Source organism: Ambystoma mexicanum, chromosome 8 (assembly GCF_040938575.1).
Source record: "Ambystoma mexicanum isolate Mex_15411 chromosome 8, UKY_AmexF1_1, whole genome shotgun sequence".
NCBI lineage: Eukaryota > Metazoa > Chordata > Amphibia > Caudata > Ambystomatidae > Ambystoma > Ambystoma mexicanum.
In genome coordinates, this window is record NC_090929.1 from 734,384,713 (window position 1) to 734,408,890 (window position 24,178).

The following is a 24,178-nucleotide window of genomic DNA, read 5'->3' on the forward strand; positions in this document are numbered from 1 at the left end:
TTCAGAGCGCTTTGGGCATTCAAACCCCTCTTACAGAACCAGTCAGTGCAGGTCCTTACAGACAGCACAACTGCCATGTTTTACATAAACAAGCAGGGGGGCACTCGTTCTCTAAATCTGTCCAAGCTTGCCCAACAAATTTGGAAATGGGCACTCAAACGGAAGATTTACCTGTCAGCCCAACATGTTCCAGGGGAACTCAACTTCCTAGCAGACTCTATGAGCATAGATCCCCTTCCAGAGGAACACGAATGGCAGCTACACGAAGACATTGTAAAACACATCTTCTCTCAGTGGGTTTCCCCACAATAGACCTATTCGCCACAAGCGAAAATAGTCCAGGCTCAGACTTTACATCCAGGTTCCCCAAGCCAGGCTCCAAGGGAAACTCCCTATGGATGAACTGGTCAGGGATATTTGCCTACGCTTTTCCACCAACCCCTCTAATGAGCAAGGTGTTAAAAAAATACACAAGGAACCGATGATGCTTATCCTAGTTGCTCGTATGTGAGCGAGACAACCATGGTATCCACATCTGCGCAAACTGGCGATGTGCGATGCCATCAAACTCCCGTGTCAGTACAATCTACTCACCCAGCACGAGGGGCTAACAGTGCACCCCCACCTGCAGTCAATGAACTAGGTAGCATGGCTCGTGAGGTCATAGAGTTCAGGCATCTCAGCCTGCCACAGAGATGTATGGATACCTTGAAAGAATCAAGAAAACCAAACACTAGGCACTATTACTTTGACAAATGGAGAAGATTCGTAATTTGGTGCCAGTCTAAACAAATCAACCCTATAGAATGTACTCCATCACACATTCTAATGTATATGCTCCATTTGCTAGTTGCAGGGTTAGTATTTAACTCCTTAAACGTCCACCTGGCGGCTTTGTCAGTCTACACAACCTCTCACAATAAGGTCTCATGGTGGTAAGTACCAGTAATCAAAGCTTTTATGGAAGGGGTAAAGAAACTCCACCCTCCCAATTTCTAAACCTCTGCCAGGTTGGGACCTCAATGTGGTACTCGCTAAACTCATGGGACCCCCTTTCGAGCCTATGCAGAAGTCTAGTCTCAAACACCTGACTTATAAAACTGCCTTCTTAGTGGCTATCACTTCCATTAGAAGGATCAGTGAAATTCAAGCTTTGTCAGTGCAGGATCCTTTTCATTGTTGTACACAAATACGAGCTGGTTTTACGTACTCACCCTAGGTTCTCACCTAAATTATTTCTAAATTTCATGTAAACCAGTCAATTGAGCTACCGGCTTTCTTCCAGGAACCCAAAAGCTCAGCTGAGGTAAAACTCCACACACTAGATGTAAGGAGAGCGGTCATCTACTATGTAGACAAGACCAGACCGCTAAGAAAAACAGATCAACTGTTTGTCTCCATAACGCCAGGCAGAGAAGGTGACCGCATCTTTAAGAATGCCATCTCTAGGTGGATAGTCAGATGTATCCAACTGTGGTGTTCCCTATCAGATAAGACACTGCCTTTTACGCCCGCCCAGGGCTCACTCCACAAGAGGTACTGGAGCCACTCTGGCTTTCATTGCAAATGTCCCTTTAGACAGTATTTGCAAGGCAGCTACATGGAGCTCTATACATACTTTCACTCAGCACTACTGCATTGACACACATTCCAAGACAGATACACAAGTGGGACAAGTGGTTCTAAGACATTTATTCGCTCATGAACCTTCTCACATCCCACCTCCTTCTTCCACTGCTCGCTAATCTATGCACAGCATGTGATCTAAGCAGATTCTATAAGCCTCAGAAGGGATACATTACTCACCGTAATCGTATTTCTGATGCTTGTATCTGCTTAGATTCGCATGCGACCCACCCTTCCTCCTCTCGGAGAGAAGGCACATGGATGCTTATGAGCTTGTCTATACATATCTGCTTGGATACAACTGTACTCACGCTACACCTCATGCTACCTCATGTCAGAAAAATACAATCTGAGGGACCAACACGCGTGAGGGATCATGGGTACAGGGGACGTCACACTAGGGATAGTATTACTGGCACGCCATATTCGATGTCCCTTATCGAGTTTCGAAAACAACAACTGTAATACTCTGCAGCTTCCACTAGATGTCGGCCTATGCACAGCATGTGAATCTAAGCAGATACAAGCATCAGAAATACGATTACAGTGAGTAATGTATCCCAGTTAATGAGGAGTTAAAAGCTTAAAAGTCTGCCTATCTTAGGGCGAAAAGACAGGCTGTGAATTTACCAAAAGATCAAAGGAAACGAATCCTAATGAATCTCAACACACAATATAAAAATTGGTTGATTTCGTATAAAGCCACTGTATATCAGAACAACTCTGAACTTAGGCTTCTGTCATTAACATCTAAACATTCGGCAAAGATGTGGAAGCTGCTTAATGAGGCGAGTCATTTTTCTCAACTTCCTTCTCAAATTAATGCAGTTTCTGAGGAAGCTTGGCATGATTATTATTCAGAACTGTATGCACCTATTCCTAATACAGGACGCTGCCTTAATTATCATGCTAGGCAACCTTTTTGCATTAAATTTGACATTGATGATATCAAGTTGCATATTGCGAAATTGAATATGTCTAGAGCGCCGGGCCCTGACGGATTAAGCAACCTGATGCTCAAGACACATACTGCACATTGGGCCAGAATTCTGTTCAGTGTATTTAATGAAATAGTAACATCTCAAATAATTCCCCCTTCATGGCGAAAATCAATTGTTATACCGATCTTTAAAAAAGGCGACTGGCTTCTCCCATGTAACTACCGTCCAATTGCGCTTTTGGACACTCCAAGCAAGTTATTTGCCCATCTCATCTTAAAAGAATTCAATGCGTGGACGAACGTCCAAAATCTCCAAGACCCCTTTCAGATGGAATTTGTGTGTGGGTTAGTAACCTCTGTAAATCTTACCACCATGAGCATTATCAAGATTCTTTGCCATGAAACCAACCAGCCTTTGTATATGGCGTTTGTCGATTTTAGATCGGCTTTTGATTCTGTATCAAGAGATCTCCTCATAGATAAACTTTCACACGCTGATTGTCCAACATCACTACTTTCACTTATTGCTCAGGTGCATTTAGACACCACGGTTCGTATACGTCTAACCCTGGATGGACACATGCCACAACCTATAAAGACCTATCGAGGCCTTAAGCAAGGCTGCCTATTGGCCTCTGCCTTATTTAATCAGTTCATATCTGACATAGGCCATAAATTCATCAAAGTTGTGTCTAACCCATCCAGTCCCCTGGCTTCTCTATGCGCACGATTTAGTCCTTTTGGCAAAAACGCCCAAAGACCTGAGGAATCTACTGTGTGCTTTGGAGCAATACATCAATGAAAACCATCTCATCATTAACACAGAAAAAACCAAGGTGATGCAGATTGTACCGAAACGGCCAAACCACAAGCCTCAACAAATTTAGTCTCTTCAAGGCACCAAATTAGAGATAGTAAATGAATATCGGTATTTGGCCATGAACATAAATAACCATAATGATGATCATCTATATATCGTTGATCTAAAAAAGAAAATTCAAACTGCAACTTTGCAGGCCTTGATCATACATAACAAGTATGGAAAATGTTCGTGTTCACCCATAGTAACCCTTACAACCAAACCATAGGTTAAGTGTTTTGGACCCGAATCTAGGGCTCATTCTGGAAACGAATTTTGAAATTACCACAATCATTTCCCATGTCCATTATTCGGCATGAATTCGGTTTGCTATCCATGTATAGTGTGTATAAATGTAAATTATGATGTCTGTACAGAAAGTGCCTGAATGATCCCAAGACAGGAACTGTACTATATATTCTGTCATCATATTTGAACAGCTTGGAACTTCGATTTGTAGTTTGATGGAGAAATAGTATTTTGGCCATTCTCCAAGACGCTGACATCTCAGTGGACCTCTTAATTAGCAATCCGAGGAGAGCTAAACAAAAAATATGGCAGAAGGATTGGATAGAGACTTGAGAAGCCGGTCTAACTTACACCTCTTTTCAAACTAACACTCTTGAGTTTAAAAAACCAGGTGTGGCTGAGTCGTACCTGATAAAATTTCCCAGTCTTCTTTATATATCAATTTATCTACAGTTTCAACTTGGCCTAATTCAAACAAAAGATCTAATAGCCAAGCAAAAAACAATACCACAAGCTGAGAATGTCTGCAGATTCTGTAACAACTCTAACCAAAAAGAGACTTTTCAACATCTGATGACAGAATGTCGAATTGATGCACAAACGGAAGTAATACTTTTGGAAATACTTTGCAGGTTGAGATCCCTGACGCATGAGTCAATATGGAAAGAACTGCTTGCCTCGAATCGAAATGCCTTAAGATTTGCTGTAGTTAAATTGGTGATATGTTTGAATATAACCTGAGATGACTAATGAAACATGTCTATTTCTGATCTACTCTGTGTCCAAATTATTTGATGACCTTTTGTACATGATGGCAGTATTTAGAGGTTTTATGTATTATTCTTTTTTCTCTCTTTCCTCTAACTTACTGTTTTTACATATTCATTTTAAATTATAAACATGTTTGTTTATTTCTTCTTTTATTCATTTTTTGAAAGGTTGATAATGTATTGTCTATGATGTCAACCAAATCAATAAAATAAATTTAAAAAAGTAAAAATGCAGCTGTGGTTCTGGGCTCCAGAGGACATAGTCTCTATGGTGGCGGCCCATCTGGCTGGAAGAAGAAATGTCACAGCGGATGCCTTGAGCAGGCATACTTCGGGCTCCCACGAGTGGGAGCTCGGTCAGGAAGTTCTGGAGGAGATCTCCAGATGGGGGACTCCTTAATGGACCACTTTGCTTCCACTGTCAATTGGAAGTGCGAGTTGTTCTGCTCTAAGAAATGTCCTCCTCGGGGAGCTCTTGGGAACACAGTGACTTTCGAGAGGACATTCGGCCTCCTTTATGCGTCCCCGTAGATCACTGTCATTCTGCTGATTCTAAGGAGCTTGTGCCTGTTCGGAACCACGCTAATTCTGATTGCTCCAGACTAGGCCCGAAGAACGTGGTATCTGGAGTTGCTGGACATGACCATCTGCCCTCCTTGGCTCCTTTCAAGGAGAGTGCACTTGCTCTCCCAGTTGGAGGGCGGGCGCTCCATATGAACCTCAACAGCCTGAACCTTCATGCTTGGCTATTGAGAGGCTGAGATGCAGGGAGTGGGACTTGTCGGACAACATCCTCAATGTACTCGGTTGTGTAATGTTTCGGCTGTGTGCCGGGAGAGGGATCTGGACCCTTTATCCCCTGTGTTGGATTTTCTGTTAACTTTAGCCCAAGAAGACCTGCAGATTGGCACAGAAAAAGCATACTTTGCCGCTATTTCAGTTTTCAAGAGATCCCCGTAACAGAGCTAATTCTTCAAAATCCCCGGTTCTTGTGGGGTTTGTGTAACCAGTTTCCTCCACGCCAGTTTTTCTTCCGGCTTGGGATTTAAATTTGGTTTTCACTTTCCTGATGGGAGCTCCATTTGAGCCCCTTCATTCCGGTTCTATTAGATTGCTCACCACTAAAGTGATTTTTCTGGTTGCCAACACTTTCGCGAGATCGGTCAGTGAGCTGCAGCTGCTGTCTGTTAAATCTCACTATTTGGTTTTCTCCAAACAGAAGGTGACTTTGAGAGTGCGACCCTCCTTTCTCCCAATGGTGGTCTCAGAGTTTCATCTCTCTCAGATGATCAATCTTCCTGTGTTTTTTTCTCTGCCTCATACTTCTAAGGCAGAGGAACAATTCTATCAGCTGGACCCTGCGCAGGCCCTCAGCTCCTAAGTCTACAAGAGGCTAGGAAACATCACAACATTTTCATTATGCTGGTGCTTGTGCTAGCAGGGCTGTAACCAAACGGACCCTGTTGAAGTGGATCATTCTCTGCGTTTCAGATTGCTACGATCTGGATGGGAAGAATGTTGCTGAGGGTCTTGCCGCTCATTCTACCAGAGGAGTGTCTCCCAGCTCTGCTGTGACAGTCCTGGACATTTTCCAGGCAGCAACGTGGGCGTTGTTGCACACATCTGCTAAGCAATACTGCTTGTACGCCTTGTGGAACAGAATGCCTGTTTTGGTAGGGCTGTCCTCCAAAGTTTTTTGGTTTTGGTAGTGTCCTTGCTGCCTCCCTCCTCCAGATTTACATACTGCTTTGGGTGTTGACCATAGATGAGGAATCTGTGGGAGGAAAGAATCCATTAGAAGAACAAATTACTTACTCCTCAGTAATGTTCTTTCAGATGGATGTTCCTCCCGATGATTCCTCATCACCCTCCCTGCCTGCCCCTTTTGACGGAAAGCTAGTACACCATTGGTTCTATGGTCCTTCAGCCTCAGAGTGCTATGGGAAAAGGTGGAACTGAGGTCACAAGGCATGCTGCCTCAATATATACTGGCCCCGACGTTATGTCCAGCACGTAGAGGTGTCTGATGGAGCTGTTGCTTTGCCTCGCTGTGCTCCCTGGCGGCAGAAAGGTTTCTGAGAATAGCTGCACTGGGAATAGGATTATCATAGATTAGGAATCCATGGGAAGAACATCCATCAGAAAGAACATTGCTGAGAGGTAAGTAATATGTTCGTTATTGTTAATTATCCCATGTGATAGTTCCTTTGGGAACTATCACATGGGATAATTAACACCAAACCCATTTAGGTACTTTGTTTTTCATTGTGGACATTTTATAGCCCATCTTTTATGTCTTGCTTTTGTCTGCGATGGTTAAGATTTACTATTGGTAAATCACAATGTAGTATAACTGTTGCATGTTGTGCTTTCTAATATTGGCCATGTTTTATGTTGCGTGCAGGTAACTCTCCCCGTTGCCTTACTTCAAGATGTTGATGATGGAATATTTTTGGGATCACCGCCACTGATTAAAGAGAATCAAAATGCAAAGAAAAATGTATTAAGTTTGTTTGAGGATGATGATGAAGAGAACAGTGAAGATCTTCTAATTAATAGAAACCAGCAAAAAGAAATAAAAAAGGTATTAAAGCATATTTTCAACAGAAATGTATTTTTAATCAAAACAAATGAACTTCTAAAACAAATTACATTGCTGCACATAAACACAAGGAATAATAAATTAAGTGGTAAAAAAGACCCAAATATATTACCTTAGTATAATATGTGGTACAATGACAGACTTTTGTAATGTATTTTTTATTAAATATATTATTTTTAGAGGCTGCAACACTGAATTGTAAAGTAAGTTTGTTAAGATGTGATAATGACTGTGGACAATGACATCTTAAATCGGTATACCGGACATAACGGATACAATTGCAAAGGCGTTTGTTTACTCCACATGTTAACATTTCTACAACGCTCATCGGGTTTGTTTATGCAACATTTATACTTTGTGATTATTACAAGGCAATGTGTCTCAACAAGTATGGCTTACAAACTACCAAGGACCAGTGATTGAACAATTCTATAAAAGGTAACCATACATGAACATATTTCGAATAATGTCTGAGTGATAAAGCTGTATGTTTTTCACTTTTTTAATATAGCTTATTGGTAGCAAAGCCTCCAATTTGCCACCCATTGTCCATATGGATAGAGGGTTGAGGATATCAACTATACTTCATTTCCATGTTTTCACAGACTTCAGTCTTCCGAAGGACCTTATACATCACAGCGCTTCGAACCCATAAGCTTGACAGTAAGCACTTCACAAATCTCAAATTACATAACGTAACTGCAAAGAAACTCCACACACACACTCACCACAGGCCTATCATGAGCACATCAACACTAACCGAGCCACAACTAAGCTCTCCTCTTTAGCCGTGCCTCAATCTCCTACGTCAGCTGCTAACCAGACCCATAACGCTGGAGTCTATCCGATCTTGGACTCTTCCCTATGGATAACATAATTCCAGGTTTCTCAACCCATAGAAAGCAAATTGCCACTCAGGAACAGGGTAATTCCCGCTTTGGCCATCAACACCACAGGTTTCACAGAAGCCTTTTGCACTTAACCGCTAATGAATCCCACCCCCTTTTTTTCTTACAGAACCAAGCACATCATGTCAGATGGGTACCATATAAGACCACTTAAATACCATTATATCTCCCCTTTACAAAAGCCAAAACCTTTGCCTTTGTTAGTACTCGTTTTTAACAAGACTTAAGTGCAAGTAACATCTGCAGGGGCACACAGCTGTCTTATTTTAATTAAAACAGGAACTCATTTGCATGCACAGTTAAGTCATTTAATCTCAGAAGACTGCTTCAAAATAACACTGACAGGCCCTATACAAGACAAACCTTCATGTTACTACATGATGGAAGCATCAAGAAATCATTGAACAGACACTTTCCAAGCACTGTCATTGAAACAGGGCCGTACTTGGCAAACAGCTGGAAAAGGGGGCAATTTCTTACATGGATTTACATGCTCATGAATATTCCCCTGGAGCACCAGTGATACTTCCCTAGGGGTTCCGATATAGGGAAAGAGTTGCCTCCAGCACTAATTTTCTCGCTAAACCTACCAGACCTGCACCACCCTGCACCTTGTCTCCAGGCGGCCTCCTGGGGTGTCATCCTCTGCTCTGTCACTTCAGACATCCACTCTGTCAGATGATGATTTCCCGTAGGGTGTTTATTCAGAGGTAGGTGTCCTAATCCACAACCAACTCTGCAGGTGTCAGATGGGTCCGTAATGTCTTCCTCCCCTTGGGAAGAATCCGTTCCTCCCACTTCCCCTTCCACCTCACCTCTGTCTCTCCCACAAAGTGTTGGCTTCGGGTTGTCCTTATTTCGGGTCCTTTCCTTTTTTTTATGAAGATAGGGGCGACCGTGGAAGGACACCACAGTGACCCCTAATAGGTGAGCTGTGGTTATCCTCCGCGGTCGCGTGCAGGTGGGGAAAAAGCCAGAGGCACAAAAAAAACAAAATGGTCCTTCTATGTTGGAAGGTATGATGAGATCTTTCTAGTACTTGATGGATATCCAAGGGCAGCAACAATGGAGGAGTTTGGAGGAGTTCGGGGAAGGATGAAGCAGTAAAGAATAACTGGCCACAACTGAACACTGGAAGGTAGACGGGAAGTTAACTGGGTAGAAGCACAAAGCGCCAGTGTACTAGAAGATCTCTGTACCAGGGAGGAGAAGACAGTCCGGGGACAGGCAGGGTCCAGAACCAGTAGAATGGCAATGTCACGGGGACAAGACGGAGCAAATCCGATAGGCAGGCCGGTTCTGTACACAGGGAGGCAAGGAACAAGAGGAGAAGGCAGAGTGAAAGACAAAGAGAAAGGAAACCAAACACAAGACGGGGAGGGAAGGTAGGAAGGCAAGGGAAAGGAATCAAAGGATGAAGGAAAAAACACAGGAGAGAAAATCAGTGGAGCAAGGAGGAACGAAAACAGAAGGAGAAATTAAAGCCAAAACGGCTAAAGGGCAAAATCCACGGAGAGAGCAAGGAGCAGTGCAGACGAGCAGAAAACCGGTCGTTGCAACGCGTCTGACACCGGAAGTGGGAGAAAGTTAACTACCGGCGTCAGGACGCGTTACAAAGAAACTAGACCGGCACTCTACGCTTCACCGTACGTGATGGAACCGGCAATTGTGGGCGCCGTTTCCATCTATCCCAAAGTCGCCAGGTACACCGAGATGTGACAGCAGGATACACAGTCTCCTCATCCCACAAACCCTTGGCCTCATGGCCCAATACTGGCGCCTGCTGCTCCCAGGCATGTGTCCATGGACATTTTAACCACTGTCCACACTTTGGCCTCTGAGATTCAGCACAGTCTTCCACCTGTGGTTCCCAGTGCTCCAGTGGCACCCTGCCCAAACACTGACAACAACCCGGCTATGGATGGTACTTGGGGGACGGATGAGTATAACTACGTCCCTGCGGATGCCGGACTGCCCGATGTAGACTTGCTCCCCGGAGACTCCTTTCTGGATACAATTGGATTATTTTCAGCCATAATATCTCGGGCTGCGAAGCTGTTTAACCTCCTCCCCGAGGAGAAAAAGAAGAAAGGTTTTCTTTTTCAACATTGTGAGTCCTCCATGAAGACAACGGTCTCTGTCCCCCTTTTGGACGGAATCTGGGAGGACGGTTTGGTAGTGATTGTGATTCTGGAAATTGGAGGGACAGGGTGTTAGGGAGGGTTATCATTCTATGGCTAATTTCCCTTACCTATAGAGTCCCCCAGAATCTTTGCTGTATTTGAAGGGTTTGTTCCTTTTTTTCCTGCTAAGAGTGATACTCTTTTGCCCACTCTTAGGCATTTTTGCTATGTGTGTACTAGGCAATTTTTTGTTTAATGCCTATGGTATCTTTCTCAACCCCATAGGAACCATCTTTATTCACATGTGTTATGTTATGTTATGTTATTGTGCTTATACCGCGCCAAAGCCCGTAGGCATCCAGGCGCCGAGAGAGCTGAGTACAGAGAACAGAGACTGCCGCAGAGGATTACTTTAATAGAAGAGATGCGTTTTCAATTGTTTTCGAAAAGCAAGAAGATCTGTTGTCTTGCGCAGGGATATGGGCAATGCATTCCATGCCTTAGCTCCCTGGGTGTAAAAGGCCCTTCCAGAGCCTCGGGAGCGTTTAACTCGGTGCTGAACCAAAAGATGGCCTTCAGCTGACCTGAGGTTTCTCTTGGGCTGGTAGATGCCAATGACATCCTTGAGGTAAGCAGGAGCACTGCCAAAGATGCATTTATGGCAAATAGTTAACAATTTAAATTGAATTCTGCGTTCCACAGGAAGCCAATGCAATTTTCTTCTAGCTGCAGTGGTGGGTTCTGAGCGCTTCATTTGAAAAATAATGCAAATAGCTTTATTTTGATTTTTTTGTAGCTCTTGGATTTCTGCTTTACTTGCACCACCTAAGAGTGCATTGCAGTAATCAATACGAGGCAAGATAACAGCTCTCACGAGCTTGATGCAGTTTTAGACCGAAACTAGAGGCGCAACTTGCCTAAGCACTTTGAGGTGGTAATTAGTGCTAACAGTAATGGCTGCAACATGTGCTTCGCAGTCTACACTGCTGTCCATGTATGTGCCCAAGGTTTTTACTTTCTGCACAGTGTTGATGAAGCTACCATCTATCGTGAAACCAGTATATTCCTGCCCTAGCTTGATTTGTGCCTGGCGTGGGCCAAAGATCATGAGCTCAGTTTTTGTAGCGTTCAGACATAACCAGTTGGTGGACATCCACTGTTTGATCAGTTGATAAACCGCGTTTACTGCACATTCATCTTTGTCATAATCGCCAGTGATGTTAAGAACCAGCTGGAAATCATCTGCATAGTTAAAGAAAAAGGTCTGGAAGAGATCTAATTCGTAGCACAGAGGAAAAATGTAGATGTCGAACAACAATGAGGAACTGTCTCCCCAATGCACCTGTGACCGACGACCTTCCAGGAATGCTCTCAACCAAGTTATGGCATTATCGGAGAGGCCTCCAACAGTCTGCATTCTGTCGAGTAGGATTTTGTGATCTAGCAGGTCGAAAGCTGCCGATAAGTCTAACAACATCAGCAGCCCCGACTTGCTATCTTCTAGTCTAGAGAGCATATATGTCTGCAGGTCCAGAAGCGCGCTTTCTGTGCCATGATGGCTTCTGAACCCTGACTGTTTAGCATGCAAGATGGCAGCCGTCTGGACATGGGCCTGCAGCTGGATGGTTGCTATCTTATCAATAAGTTTTAAGAAAAACAGAGTGTTGGTGATGGGCCTAAGGTTTGCTGCATCAGTGGCATCAAGACCTGCTTTTTTTAGCAGTGGTGAGACTGCTACGTTTTTATTGATTGGGGAATCACACTTGTTCGGAAAGAAGCGTTTGCAAATCTGCATAGAAAGGGTGCAAAAAGTTCCTTATGTTCCAAGATGAATTTAGATGGCAGTAATTCACCCGGACAGTTAGCGAGGTGCATAGATTTAAGGATATCCAAAATATCAGCAGCGGTGGATTCTCTGAAGATGAAACCTGAAACAGGACCTGGTTGAATATCTCTGCTTGATATAGAACCTGACTGAGTTTGGGGCAATTGTATGCAAGTATGGTGTATCTCGGCAGGGATTGGGGTAGGCATTTGTGCAGACGACAGGGCTTCAGATTTAATTTTGTCTTGGGCTTTTAATAGTTTAGCTGGGAAGGCCTTCTGTACCCGTTCGCAGTCATCGTTGGTCGGTTTTATAGGGAGGCAACAGGCAGTTGGTTTCTCCCAGGATCTAGAAAGGCGGAAAAGGTCCTTCGTCTCATCACCAGCTGAGCTGATTTGATTGTTGTAGAAGGTTTTTTTGGCCTCAATAATTTCTACTTTGTACTGTTTCTCCTTTTGTTTCCAATCTAACAAGTTAATAGTAGATCTATCTTTATGCCAGGTATGTTCGGCCTGTCTTTTACTCGCTCTGAGTTCTGCTAGGGAAGAGGAGAACCATTTATGGCGATTTGGTAAATCTCTAACCAATTTATCTTTCATAGGTGCGGATTTGTCGAGCATTTCAGTGATCTCCTGGTTGTAATTATTTATAAGTGTCTCCGGATCATCGGAGTCGGTAGTTTTAGTAATCAGGGTTTGCATACACTCAGCCAAGATGGGCTGAGAGCATCCTCAGTGCAGTGACACAGGGGTGTCGTAGCGACCCCCAAACATAGACTCCATACCATGGGACTGACTACTGTCTCCCAGGGCATGTAAAGTCCCTATTGACTTTACTAGTCGAATCCTATGAACTAAACCAGTACATCCCATCTTACTATGGAGGTACTGAAAGGGGTTAATAGTTTTTCCCCTATGTTCATTTTCGAGAAGGTACCGTACAGTCCCTTTCTCAATAATTTATGGCTGGTGGCAGTGGTTACTACCATAAATATTCGACCGCGAATATTTCCCTATGGAATTTTCCCATTGTTCGAGGCTACCACTTTTTCTGACAGCCTCTAACATACCGCCAGTGCATTCTAATATTAACTTTGCTCCGGTAGGTTTTATTTGCCAGAACTTTAATATAACCTTTCTCGTGTCTTACTCTAAACTCCTAACCCAGGTCGGGGATCCTTTGTTCGTCCTTTTGGCGGGCTTCTGCCAAAAAGCCCTCCTTTCGGCGCCACTGAGTCTGGGGTGGGTCCATTGTGTGTGGAGGGGGAGTAGGACCCCTGGACAGGGTTGCCTCCGCAAGCCATGTCGCACTCTATCCTGATAGGCTGGAGGGTCTCCTGCCAAGATGACCACTCCACTGTGTGAGTGACAGCTAGGCTGTATGAATGGGGATCTTTTTGCATAAAAGCAGGGTCCTGAGAACTGGAAGAGCAAGACGTTGCCACTGGAACTAAGAAGCCGAAGAGGAGAGAAGCCAAAGACAGCTGCAACGACTGAGCCACCGGTGAAGCCCTGCTGCAGCGTCTCACCACTTTTCTCCACACGACGAGAGAAGATCTTCATCTGCAAGAGCCTTCTTCCCTTGAGCTGGTGGGGCCAACCAGTTTGCCAATCGCCTTCCCGGACCTGCCTTGGTCGAATCTCCCATACTCTGTACTCGGAGGCGGATATCTAGGCAGCAGTCCACTCGGACCTCGATTTAAAGCAGCGTACCTTTTATTCGTCGGCAGCACCGTGGCTGGTTTCATCCCTGGGTAGTGCAGTAACTCGAACCTCCACGACGAGAGCCTCTCTTCCTCTGCTGGATCCCCTGAACTGCAGGAACTACCAGGAACAACCGCCACCGCAGGAGCCACTTCTTTATTTTAAAGGTACATTGTTCTGCCAGGCCACCCTTTCTTCGCAGTAGCACTAAAGGTGTTTTAAATCCTTTACATACCTGTTGGGTTGGCCACCCCTCTCTCTTAACATTGTCTATTTGCTTTCTGCATCCACCTTTTCAACATCGTTAACCAAAGACTTGACTGCAGCTACAAGAACATTTTGCTTCTGAGCCCTTGCCCTGTACCACTAACCCTGGCACAGGCCTGCTGACTCTGGCTACATTTGTTGGACCTGCCTTTTTTAGATTGATTCTCATCTAGAACTGTGTGGTGCACCAATTTCTTACAACGGCCCTTTCCTTCCCTTTTCTAAACCTTGTGAAATGCCATTTTGCTCAGTTTTCTGTTGTTTATACTGATGCACTGTCTTGCTTAAACTGGTTCACAAACTTAGGGGAAGTGTTGCTAGGGTGTGTAAGAGACTATTTGTATATAACTTGTGCTTTCCCTTCCTTGTGAGGAATTGTTAGAGGATCCCTTGTGTGTAGTTGTCACTGTGCCGTTTTGCTCAGTTTTCACTCTGGTTCACTTGGTCTACAATTTAACTTGGGAGTGTGTATATTTTTCCTTTGACTTAATTTAACTTGCTTGATGACTGTGATACATGTGTTTTATTAGAGGTGTATAAAATAAATGTATAACTACTTTTTAATACAAAGCTTTGGTCAGTGTTTCCTTGTGCCATAGTCTTGTAGGCCTATTGTGTAGCCCCTGAATACTGCTCATCTCCCTCTTGAGATAAGTCTGACTGCTCAGCCACAGCTACCAACTAAATCTTTGCGGTACAGACTGATACCAAAGGGGATTTGTTGCTCTCACCTACAGTCCTAATCTTGTGTAGTGCTCCCTAAGGGAACTGCAAAGGATTCTGCTTAACACAGGGCCTGCATGTCCTTGTCCTGTACTCCCTTATGATGTGTGTTCTGTGTTATTTTCTACTCAGGAGTCCAGTGGGACCCCTGGCAGTGCAGCTCTTCCCCTTTTTGATTATCGTGAACAGAGACCGTAGGGATACCCCTATGGTACCCATGGGTGGGGGTACACCCCTGTACCCCTAGTGTATGTTTTGGGGCACTTGTGTGTTGCCCACAGAGCAGGATATGGGCTGTTGGCAGCTCCATGCTGAAATGACAGGTGCTCTGAGTATCCTTCATTTTGGGATACCCAGGCAATCCATAGGAATCAGTGTATTCCTGATTTAAGGCAAGATGGCCCCTGGGGCCTCTTGGTTTCTATTGCCTGTTACCCTGTTTTCCCAAATTCCTGGGAAGCCCCGACTCTGTCCCTTCCCCTTACTGGCTGTTGGGTGGGAGAACCATATATGGTATTGTCGGGAAGTCCATGCCACACTGGCTGGAGCCTTTCCAATGACTGTATGTTGTGGGTACACCCTTTGTGTGGGACCTGTGTGAATAGAATGTATGCATTCTATTTTATGGGTGTCTGATTTCTGTGTGTGTGATGATACTGACATGAATGCAGTCTGGTGTGCTGAAAGGCTGGGTGCTTGCCCCAATCCACATTCCTTGTCATGTCATAGGTGTCTGGGTGGAAGTGAATGGTCTGAATGTATGTGAGTCTGATTGGCTGCCTGCATGAGTTGCCTACTGTGTGATTGGCTGACTGCGCCTGGCTCGGCCAGAGTGAATGAGTGACAGATGTGTATATCTGGGGACCTCTCACTTACCAACTTGTTAAAAAACTTAAGTCGAAACTTGAAGATCATCCTTGAAGACAAGCTGGAAGAATAAGAATTGCTGCTGCATTTCCTTCGATGAAATCTAAGAGATATCAAGCCTGTCGAGGAATGATCCATGAGAGGACCTGGATAGGAGATATCCCCCCCGAGCTAAAAGGTACCATCGTGCAAAGCCGGCTGCTCTTCATCGAGGCACCCTGGAAGCCAGGCCCGAAAGGCTGTTGACCGGAGAAGGGGTCCGCCGAAAATCTTGAAGTAAAGCGCCGGGACAGTCGAGTCACGTTGCCCAGAAGCAGGGACAGCTTGACGCTGTGCTGCTCGACAACCGGAGCTGCGAAAGCTCCGCCTTTGCCTAAGAACATTTGACAAGGTCTTCCTTGCCATCTTTGTCTACCACTATGTCCCGCTGGAGAAAGTCGAGGTTGCCGGATACCGAGGATCGTCCGCCAGTGGGTTTCCCGCCACCTGAAGCCGATAAAATTAGTCCCGGGGAAACTGACGGAGTGAAGATCCAAGGTTCAGCCCGTGCTAGAGTCCCGATCGCTGAACGCATCCCGAGTTATGTGCCGCGGCTACAGCACCGACAAGCCGGAGGACCGCCAAAGCAACTCTTGACGGCCGGGCCCACGTCCATCACTGAGTCTTCATTGCGGCACCGAAACACTTTGCATCGAGGTGCACCGCACGCCTCATCTTCTCAGGACTTCCACGATCGATCATCGAAGAACACCGCAAAGGTCAAAACTGCAGAAGCACTGCAAGTGTTCCACTTTTCTTCGAGGAATTTCGACACGCTGTGGCTCCTGCTTTAAAGGGAGTGCACCGTTGAGGGATCCGTTGATGAACTGTTACCAAAACTTTTCAATCTCGGCTACATTGGGGTGATTGAACTTTTTGACCAGGAAACAAGACTGATTAAACATTAATGGACTGGGCTTGTTAATACTCTTTATTACAGGTTGCCAAGGTGGGGGATACACACTCAGAATTGTGTCTTAGTAGCTAAAGAAGCATTCTGCCATTGTTTAACCTAACCTGCCTTCCTTCCTTATGATCTATGCTATTACACCTCGCTGCATGATTTGTATGCTATCTTATAACTATCAGCAGTTGATGCATTTTAAAGGAATCTATAGCTAAGTGTGGCACTCCATAGACATTGTATATATTTGCCATATTAGAATTGCCAGCGTACAACGTTTGTTTATTCATTGTACATATATCTTGAACCTTATTTTTACAGAGAAAACTGTGCTAGCACATAACATGGTGTGTGGACATTCCTTTGTGGGGGCTTGGGGACTACACTGTCCTTTGGAAGCAGCCTGCATCACCCCCTGAGAGCTTAAGCCTTGGTTGCTCGCCCATTGCTATCACAATAGAGAACCTTGGTTGGGGTGCTCTGTGCTTCTAGTCTGCCATATAGAGGGTAGGAGTACAGATAACCCCCCTCCAGTCTTTACAGTGATGAGAAACCTCTACTCCACTCTCCCAAGAACGAGCATCTGGGGAAAAGAAATGCAGGGTTCCAGATACTGCAGCCAAAGACCTCTGGTCCCATCCCACACCAGACTCTATGGGCTTTGCTGCAGCAAGGAAAAGGTCAGCAAACTCGTCTTCATCTATACTGTCCCACTAGATCAAGAGGGTTCTCGCAGATGGAGAACAGAATATCTTTACGTCAACAAGCCTGGCTCAAAGCCACTAACTTCCTGCCAGAGATGCAAGTTAAAATGGTGGACATGCTGTTTGACAGGGACAACCTCTTCAGCAAGGCGGTGGGTGAGAGTCTCCTAGTGATCAAAACAGACACAGAGACTGCCTGTTATTTGGTCACCCTTCAGCTGAGGAAGTAGTCTTTTAGCTCATCTAAAGGAAATTTCAATGGATAGCTTTTCTCCTGTAGATTCCTCATCATAATAGATGTTCATCACCAGCATGGCTGTTCGGAAAAGCTTTCGCTAGGGGGCGTAGTGGACCTTGACTCGGCTGTTGATCTGTCTTGTCTGGCTACCGATCATCGGCTCCGGACGTGACATCAGGCATCTTATATATACCATCGAGTCGAGGTCCACTGCGCCCCCTGGCAAAAAGTTTTCCGCACAGCAAAGCTGGAGACGAACATCCATCATGATGCACAGTCTGCGGGAGAAGAATCCATAGAAAGAACATTACGGTAAGGTAATTTCTCTGTCTCCGGGACCTCTTAAGGTTCCCAGTCCAGCCAGCTGTCAAAGCTCTCAATCCTCCACACAGAAAGGATATAGAGGACGTTCCCAGGCCCACAAGGGAGGGGCCCAATGTTGTTGGGCCCCTGCAGTCAGGACTCCGACTGCCAAGGAAGCCTGACCCGGCCTAGGTCTTGTGCCCCCACTTTCTCACTCCGGTGGAAGGCCGACTGTCCCAATTTGTCCTCCAGTGGTGCGAGATCTCCACAGACAAATGGGTGCTTAATATCATCCAACATAGTAACACACATTGGAGCTTCAAAGCAAATCCCCTTGCATCTCTCCCAACTCAAGGCAGGAGCAGCATTGGCCCAACTCCTCAAGGAAGTACAAGCCATTAGGATTATTCTCCAGATACTGTGTGATTCAGAAAAAGACCAGATGGTGTAGATCCATCCTGGATTTAAAGCATCTCAACAAGTTCCTAAAATCCCAAAAGTTCAGAATGATCACGTTGCAGCATGTGCTTGAGCAGCTGGAAGTAGGGGCATTTCCTAGCGTCCTTGATTGATGTGTATTTTCACATCCCCATCCATCCGAAACACAGAAAGTTCCTCTGGTTCTTTGTCCAAGGAAGACACTTTTAATTCAAGCCAGTACCCTTCGGACTGAACTCTACCCTACGGGTCTTCAAGTACTTTGCTCCGGTGGCAGCTTTTCTTCGCTGCTAGAGGGTCTACGTCTATCCATACCTGGACTGGCTACTCCAGTGCCGCTCTCACGACCAGGCAGTACAGCAAACAGCGGAAACTATCCAAACCCTAACTTCTCTGGGATTCTCAATAAATTATCTCAAATCCTGCATAGTGCCGTCTGTGGACGCTCTTCTTCTGGGTTCCCACCTCAACTCTCTCGTTTCTGGCGACACTGTCTGAAGACAAGATAAAGGCCATCCTGGGGAAGGTTCAGCTACTGGCGGCGGCCAACATTGCGACAGTCAAGTCCATCAAGTACCTCTTGGGGATGATGTCCTCTTGTATTTATCTGGTTCAGCATTGCAGGCTGCAGATAAGACCACTTCAGGAATTTTTGGACGCCAGATGGAAACTCGGAACAGGCTCATGGGCCGACAAGATTGCCCTCAATCAGGCATTCAGTCAGGCCCTGCACTGGTGGTCCATTTGCACTCATATCTCGTAAGGTGCTCCCTTTCAGATCCCGGCGTATCAAGAGACAGTCACCACCAACGCCTCTCTGGAAGGCTGTGGCACCCACACAGGCCAATCCTGTTCCAGAGGCCTCTAACAACCAGAGGAGAGAGTTGCACATCAACGTCCTGGAACTAGGGGCACTTTAAGCCTCCGCTCCAGGGGAAGGTGGTACAAATCTTCACAGACAACATTGCCACTGTTAGGGAGAATTCTCTTATAAGACTAATTTCCCAAACCTAGTCAGTCCCCCAGCAGCTTTGCTGGATTTTTGGGGTTTGTTTTTTTCTCCTGCTAAGAGTGAGACTCTTTTCCTCCCACTTTTAGGCATGATGTGAGGTATGTCTTTGACTTTTTGTGTGCTTATGGGCTATGGGGTTTTTTACTCCATAGGGTTTCATCTGTTTTTAGTGTGTGTGTTACACGGCACCCTCAGTGCAGTAACACAGGGGTGTCATAGTGCCCCCCAAACATAGACTCCATACCCTGGGACTGACTACTGTCTCCCAGGGCATGTAAAGTCACCATTGACTTTACTAGTCCAAAATTGTGAACAGAACCAGTACAAACCATCATATTGTGGAAGTACTGGAAGGGGTTAATTCGATTGCCATTGGGTCTGTTTTCAAGGGGGCACTGTCCAGTCTCCCTTTGTCGAGTTTCTGGCTGGTGGCAGTGGTTACCACGCAAAATATTCCACCGGAATATTTCCAATGGGATTTTCCCATTGATTTTAAACGCACCACTTTTTGGTGCAATGTTAAAGATACTGCTGGTTTATTTATTTAATATTAAATCACTGGTTGAGTCTTTTTGACAGAACTCTTTTCTAAAATGGCATTCGTGTCCGTCTCTTTAACTCCAACCAAAATGGCATTCGTGTCCGTCTCTTTAACTCCAACCAAGGTCGGGCCCTTTGTTCCACTTTTTGGCGGGCTTCTCCACAGAAGCCCTCCAACTGGTGCCACTCTGTCTGGGTTCCACAGGATGTGTGGGTGGTGGAATTGGCACCCTGGACTGCGTTGCCTTAGCAACTCAAGTTGCACTCTGTCCTGATTGGGCCAGTGGTGAGCCGCCCGGCTCACCACTTAGCATGTTTGAGTGACAGCTAAGCTGTTGAATGGGGGGTTTACTGCATAAAGGCAGGGCTTTTGGGACTGGAACTTGAGAAGTCGCCACAGGACCTAACAAATCCGAAGAGGGGAGAAGCTGAGCCATCTGCAACGACGACACCACCGGTGGAGCCCTGCTGCAACGACCTGACCACTTTCCCGACGACAAGAGAAGATCTTCTGCTAAAAGAGTCTTCTTCCTCTGAGCTGGTGGGATCAACCAGTTTGCCATTTCACCTTCCAGGACGTCTCTTGGTCGAATCGCCCGTGCCAAGCACCTCGGCGGCCGGATAGCCAAGCTACACCACTGTGACCGCGAATACCAGGAACGCACCTTTTAACCTACAAACTCCACAGCTGGTTTCTTCCCTGGGCAGTGCAACGACTCAGTTTCCTCCTCGACGAGATCCTCTCTTCCCCTGGTCGAAACCACGAACTGCACCCGCTGCCAGGAACAACTGCCACCGCTGGAGCTTCCTCAACTTTAAAGGTACTGTGTTCCACCTGGCCTCCCTTTCTTCAGTTTGCCCAAGGTGACCCTTAAATCCTTGGCTTTCCAACTGGGTTGGCTCCCAGGCCTTCTAACTTTATCTTTTGAACCACCCCAACCTCTTTTGAACATTTCTACAAAGACTTGAATGCATTGGTAAACCGTGTGATCTTGGGCACATTTCGCCTGGCTCCATTGAAAGTGGGCCTGGCCTATGAACTTTGGCTCTACAGTATACCCTGCCTTCAGAAACTTGATTTTGTCTCTTAAAAGTGTTGGGAACTATTTTATTTTTATGACCTGCCTTTTTCTCTCCCTTTAACCTAATTATTGGAGTGCCGTCTAAGTTACGCGCTCACCTCTGTTTTGACAAAAAGTGGTGTTTTGACTTAGACTTGTCTAGTAATTACTAAGGGAGGTGTGAATACTTTTCTGATTGTGTTGGAACTTGTTTTTGATTAATAGTGCTAGTGTATTTTCTAAAGTGTGTGTTAAATAAATAATTATATACTTTTGATACAAAGCTCTGGCCAGTGTTTGCTTGTTCTACTGTGTTTTTGGCCCTATTGTGAATCCTCTGCATACTGCCTAACTGTTCCTGAGAGAGGTCTGACTGCTCAGCCACAGCTACCAGGTAAATCTGGGTGGTGCAGACTGCTACCAATTGGGTTTACTGCTTACTCCTGTAGACTTAATCTTCTTGCAGCGGTCCCCAAGGGAACTGCACAGGATTTTGCCTAACAGCCACCATGTTTTACATCAGGAAGCAGGCTGGGACACGCTCCCCTGTTCTCTCTCTGGAGACGCAGACCCTGTGGCACTGGGCCATTTCTCAGTTGATCCTTCTCGTCCTTTTTCACCTGGGAGGTGTTCAGAATACCATTGCAGACTCTCCCAGCAGGGAGCTGTGATCCTGCCGTGAGTGGGAGCTCCAGCAGGCACATGTGTCTCGTCTCTTCAATGAGTGGGGTCCCCCTCCCTCAAATCATACTTTTTGCGAAAGCGACCAACAACAAGTGCCAAAGTTTTGCCAGGAGGTGCCCTCAGGCCAGGAGTCTGGGTAACACCTTCAAATTCCCTTGGGAGGGCCTCTTCCTGTATGCCTTTCTGCTGATTCATCTGTTGCTACGAGTAATTAACACACTCAGATGGTGCCCTTGCAAGATGATCCTCATTGCTCCGACGTGGCCCAGGCAGATCTGGTACTCATACGTTCTCCATCTATCAGTGGTTCCAGCCCTAAGACTGCCTCCTCTTGTAAACATGCTCTCCAAAGTAGGAGGGTCAATCCTGCAACTCAATCCAGCATGTCTGAGCCTGACGACCTGGCTCCTGCAGCCCTAGAATTTGGACACTTCTCGCTGACTCAGGATGCAAAGATATTCTATCCAAGGCCAGGGATCCATCTTCACTTGCCTGCTACAAACACAAGTGGAAGCACGTAACAGTGTGGTGACCGTCACAGAAGATTTCTCTGCTGCACATAACTAGCTTTTTCTGTGTTGTACATCCCCTGTTTACATTTCCTAGCTGTTTTAGCATGCGACTGTAGGGAGAGGAGGGTGCAATGACCCATTTCATTTGTGGTCACAGACCGCTCACTCATCAGCCGCTGGTTTTGGAGCAGTGTGGGGTACTTCTGTTGCCTTCTCTAATATTTCCTAAGACATAATACCAAATTGTGCAAAAGTTGCAAATGTAAGAAAACAATTCAGTCAACAACCCAAGAACTTCAGAGAGACAGCACGCCGGCAGCCCCTTCCCTCTCTTTTAAAGTGCAAATAGTTGTTAATGGGTGAGGTGGAACCTTCCCTGGCTCCAGGAGAGACCCCCTGTGGGGAACAGCTCACGCCTTGGGCATATGGTAAACCCCGACAACACCTCCCTACCCTTGGAAGGACAGGCCTTCCGATCTGGGTGAATAAAGCATGGCTGTCTTTGCCTTGCTCCAATCATTTTAGCTGTGGCATAAGTAAGCCTCCACCTCCCCCCTGAGACCTGTAGCTAGCAAGGGTCCAGATAGACTGCAAACTCGAGATGGCAGCCTTATTGGAAATCCCATCATATCCCTCATCCCATAACCTCTTTCTTGACCATGCTCTGCACAATCCTGCAGCCATTGCACCGCCCTGTCCCCTTTTTCACATCACGGTGCAGCCCATTTTTTGAGGAATCCCCACCCCACTCTCCCTCCATCTTTTCTGCTCTGCCTTTCCTCATGAAGAATCCCCTGAAGGATAGCAGCATTGCTTATACCGAAAGGCTAGTGCCACTTCGAAATCTGGTGAGTTTGTGTCGGTTTGTGATAGTGGAGAGGGGGATTTTCGCTCTGGACTGAATGAGGCTAGTTTGGGACTTGAGGAAGACAACATGGATTCTAACCCCTGACCCGACGAATGCCTGACAAACTCCCTCTGGCCCTGCCCAAGGCAGGCCCTGCCCTGACAGGCAGAATTCCCAGCAGACCACTGAGCACAGACATGAGCTTTGTAGAGTGAGCTTTGAGGCATCTCTCAGGCTGCCAACTAGCATGCTAAGAAAGGTAAAATGGGTAACTGCGGCCCCAAATTTCAAGTAGCCCTTTCAATAATTGCCTTTCTCCTGCAGATTCCTCGTCAGGTAGATATCCTCTCCAGTGTCAGCGGCTCAGAAAACATTTCAACAGGGGGCGTGTAGTGCACCTCGACTCAGCCGTCTATCCGGCTTGTCTCGATGCGGCGGTCGACTGCGGACGTGACATCAGTTGTCGTACATGTACTGCTTCACTGTTAAGATGGATTTCTGAACTCTGACCTGGTGAGCAGCAGTTCAGAAGGCCAGCCTAGTTTCCTGGAACAGGGTAACCTTCTGGACAAACCAGACCAATCAAAGTATCAATGATGGCAGTGAAGACTAGGTCTCAGGAGGGGTGAGGATGATTGAAAGCCCACAATGAGCACACACTGTAAACGTCACCACAAATGACTCTGTCAGGTGTATATATTAAAAATACATACACATGTATCAAAGTCCTTTTAAATCGAACACAAAGTAAATATTCAGCAGTATTAACAAAACCAACACAACACCAACTATGAAACCTATATACAGTAACCAATGGCCTAAAGGGATGTTGCACAGTACAGATCCACAACCTGCAAAGAACGGGGTCACACAGTGCGAATATCTTTTAGGCAGTCCTTCACAATTCAAAGCCTAGCTATGAGGCAGTCCAGTCCCTACGATAAGTGGAGCCTTGAGCTCAAAAGTACATTCGGTGCTGATGCATGCAGTTAAGTTCAAGGGGCTGTAGCGACTCAGGAACGTGGGTGAGGTAGTGAAGAATAAGTTCCCACTATTTGAGAAGAGTCTCCCGAAGAGGGCAGAGCAGGATCCAAGAACTGGGAATAGCTCGGTATCACAGGCTACCTCGATAAAGAAGAGTGGCCCTCAGGAGACACTTGTGCGTAAAGGTCTATGGATGCACCAGGGGCCACTGGTAAGGGATGCAAGCACTTACCGACCCTCGGCGCACTCCGTACCAAATTTCGCCCATCCAGATCGGTCGCATGTTCAACTCCTGCGGCTTTCAGGGTCTGCCTTCCAGAATCGATTCTGTGGCAGTACAGTGGCGATTTCTCTGCTCCTGGTGAAGGGATCAGGCCAGTTCCAATGCAGCGAGTCTGAGGGCACAGCAGCAAGGTACCCACGAAGTTCGTCACCACAGCTGGGCGACAC

At 46.0% G+C, this 24,178-nt stretch overlaps 1 protein-coding gene across 5 annotated transcripts in view; it reads left to right on the forward strand.

Annotated features, from left to right (window-relative positions):
* Positions 1-24,178, forward strand: part of WASHC2C (WASH complex subunit 2C) — a 2,476,852-nt gene that overhangs the window by 2,012,970 nt on the left and 439,704 nt on the right. For all 5 annotated transcript variants that reach the window (XM_069610545.1, XM_069610544.1, XM_069610547.1 and 2 more), the window contains one exon: positions 6,849-7,028. In XM_069610545.1, coding sequence (XP_069466646.1) covers positions 6,849-7,028 — 180 coding nt within the window. The remainder of the gene's footprint in view (positions 1-6,848; positions 7,029-24,178) is intronic.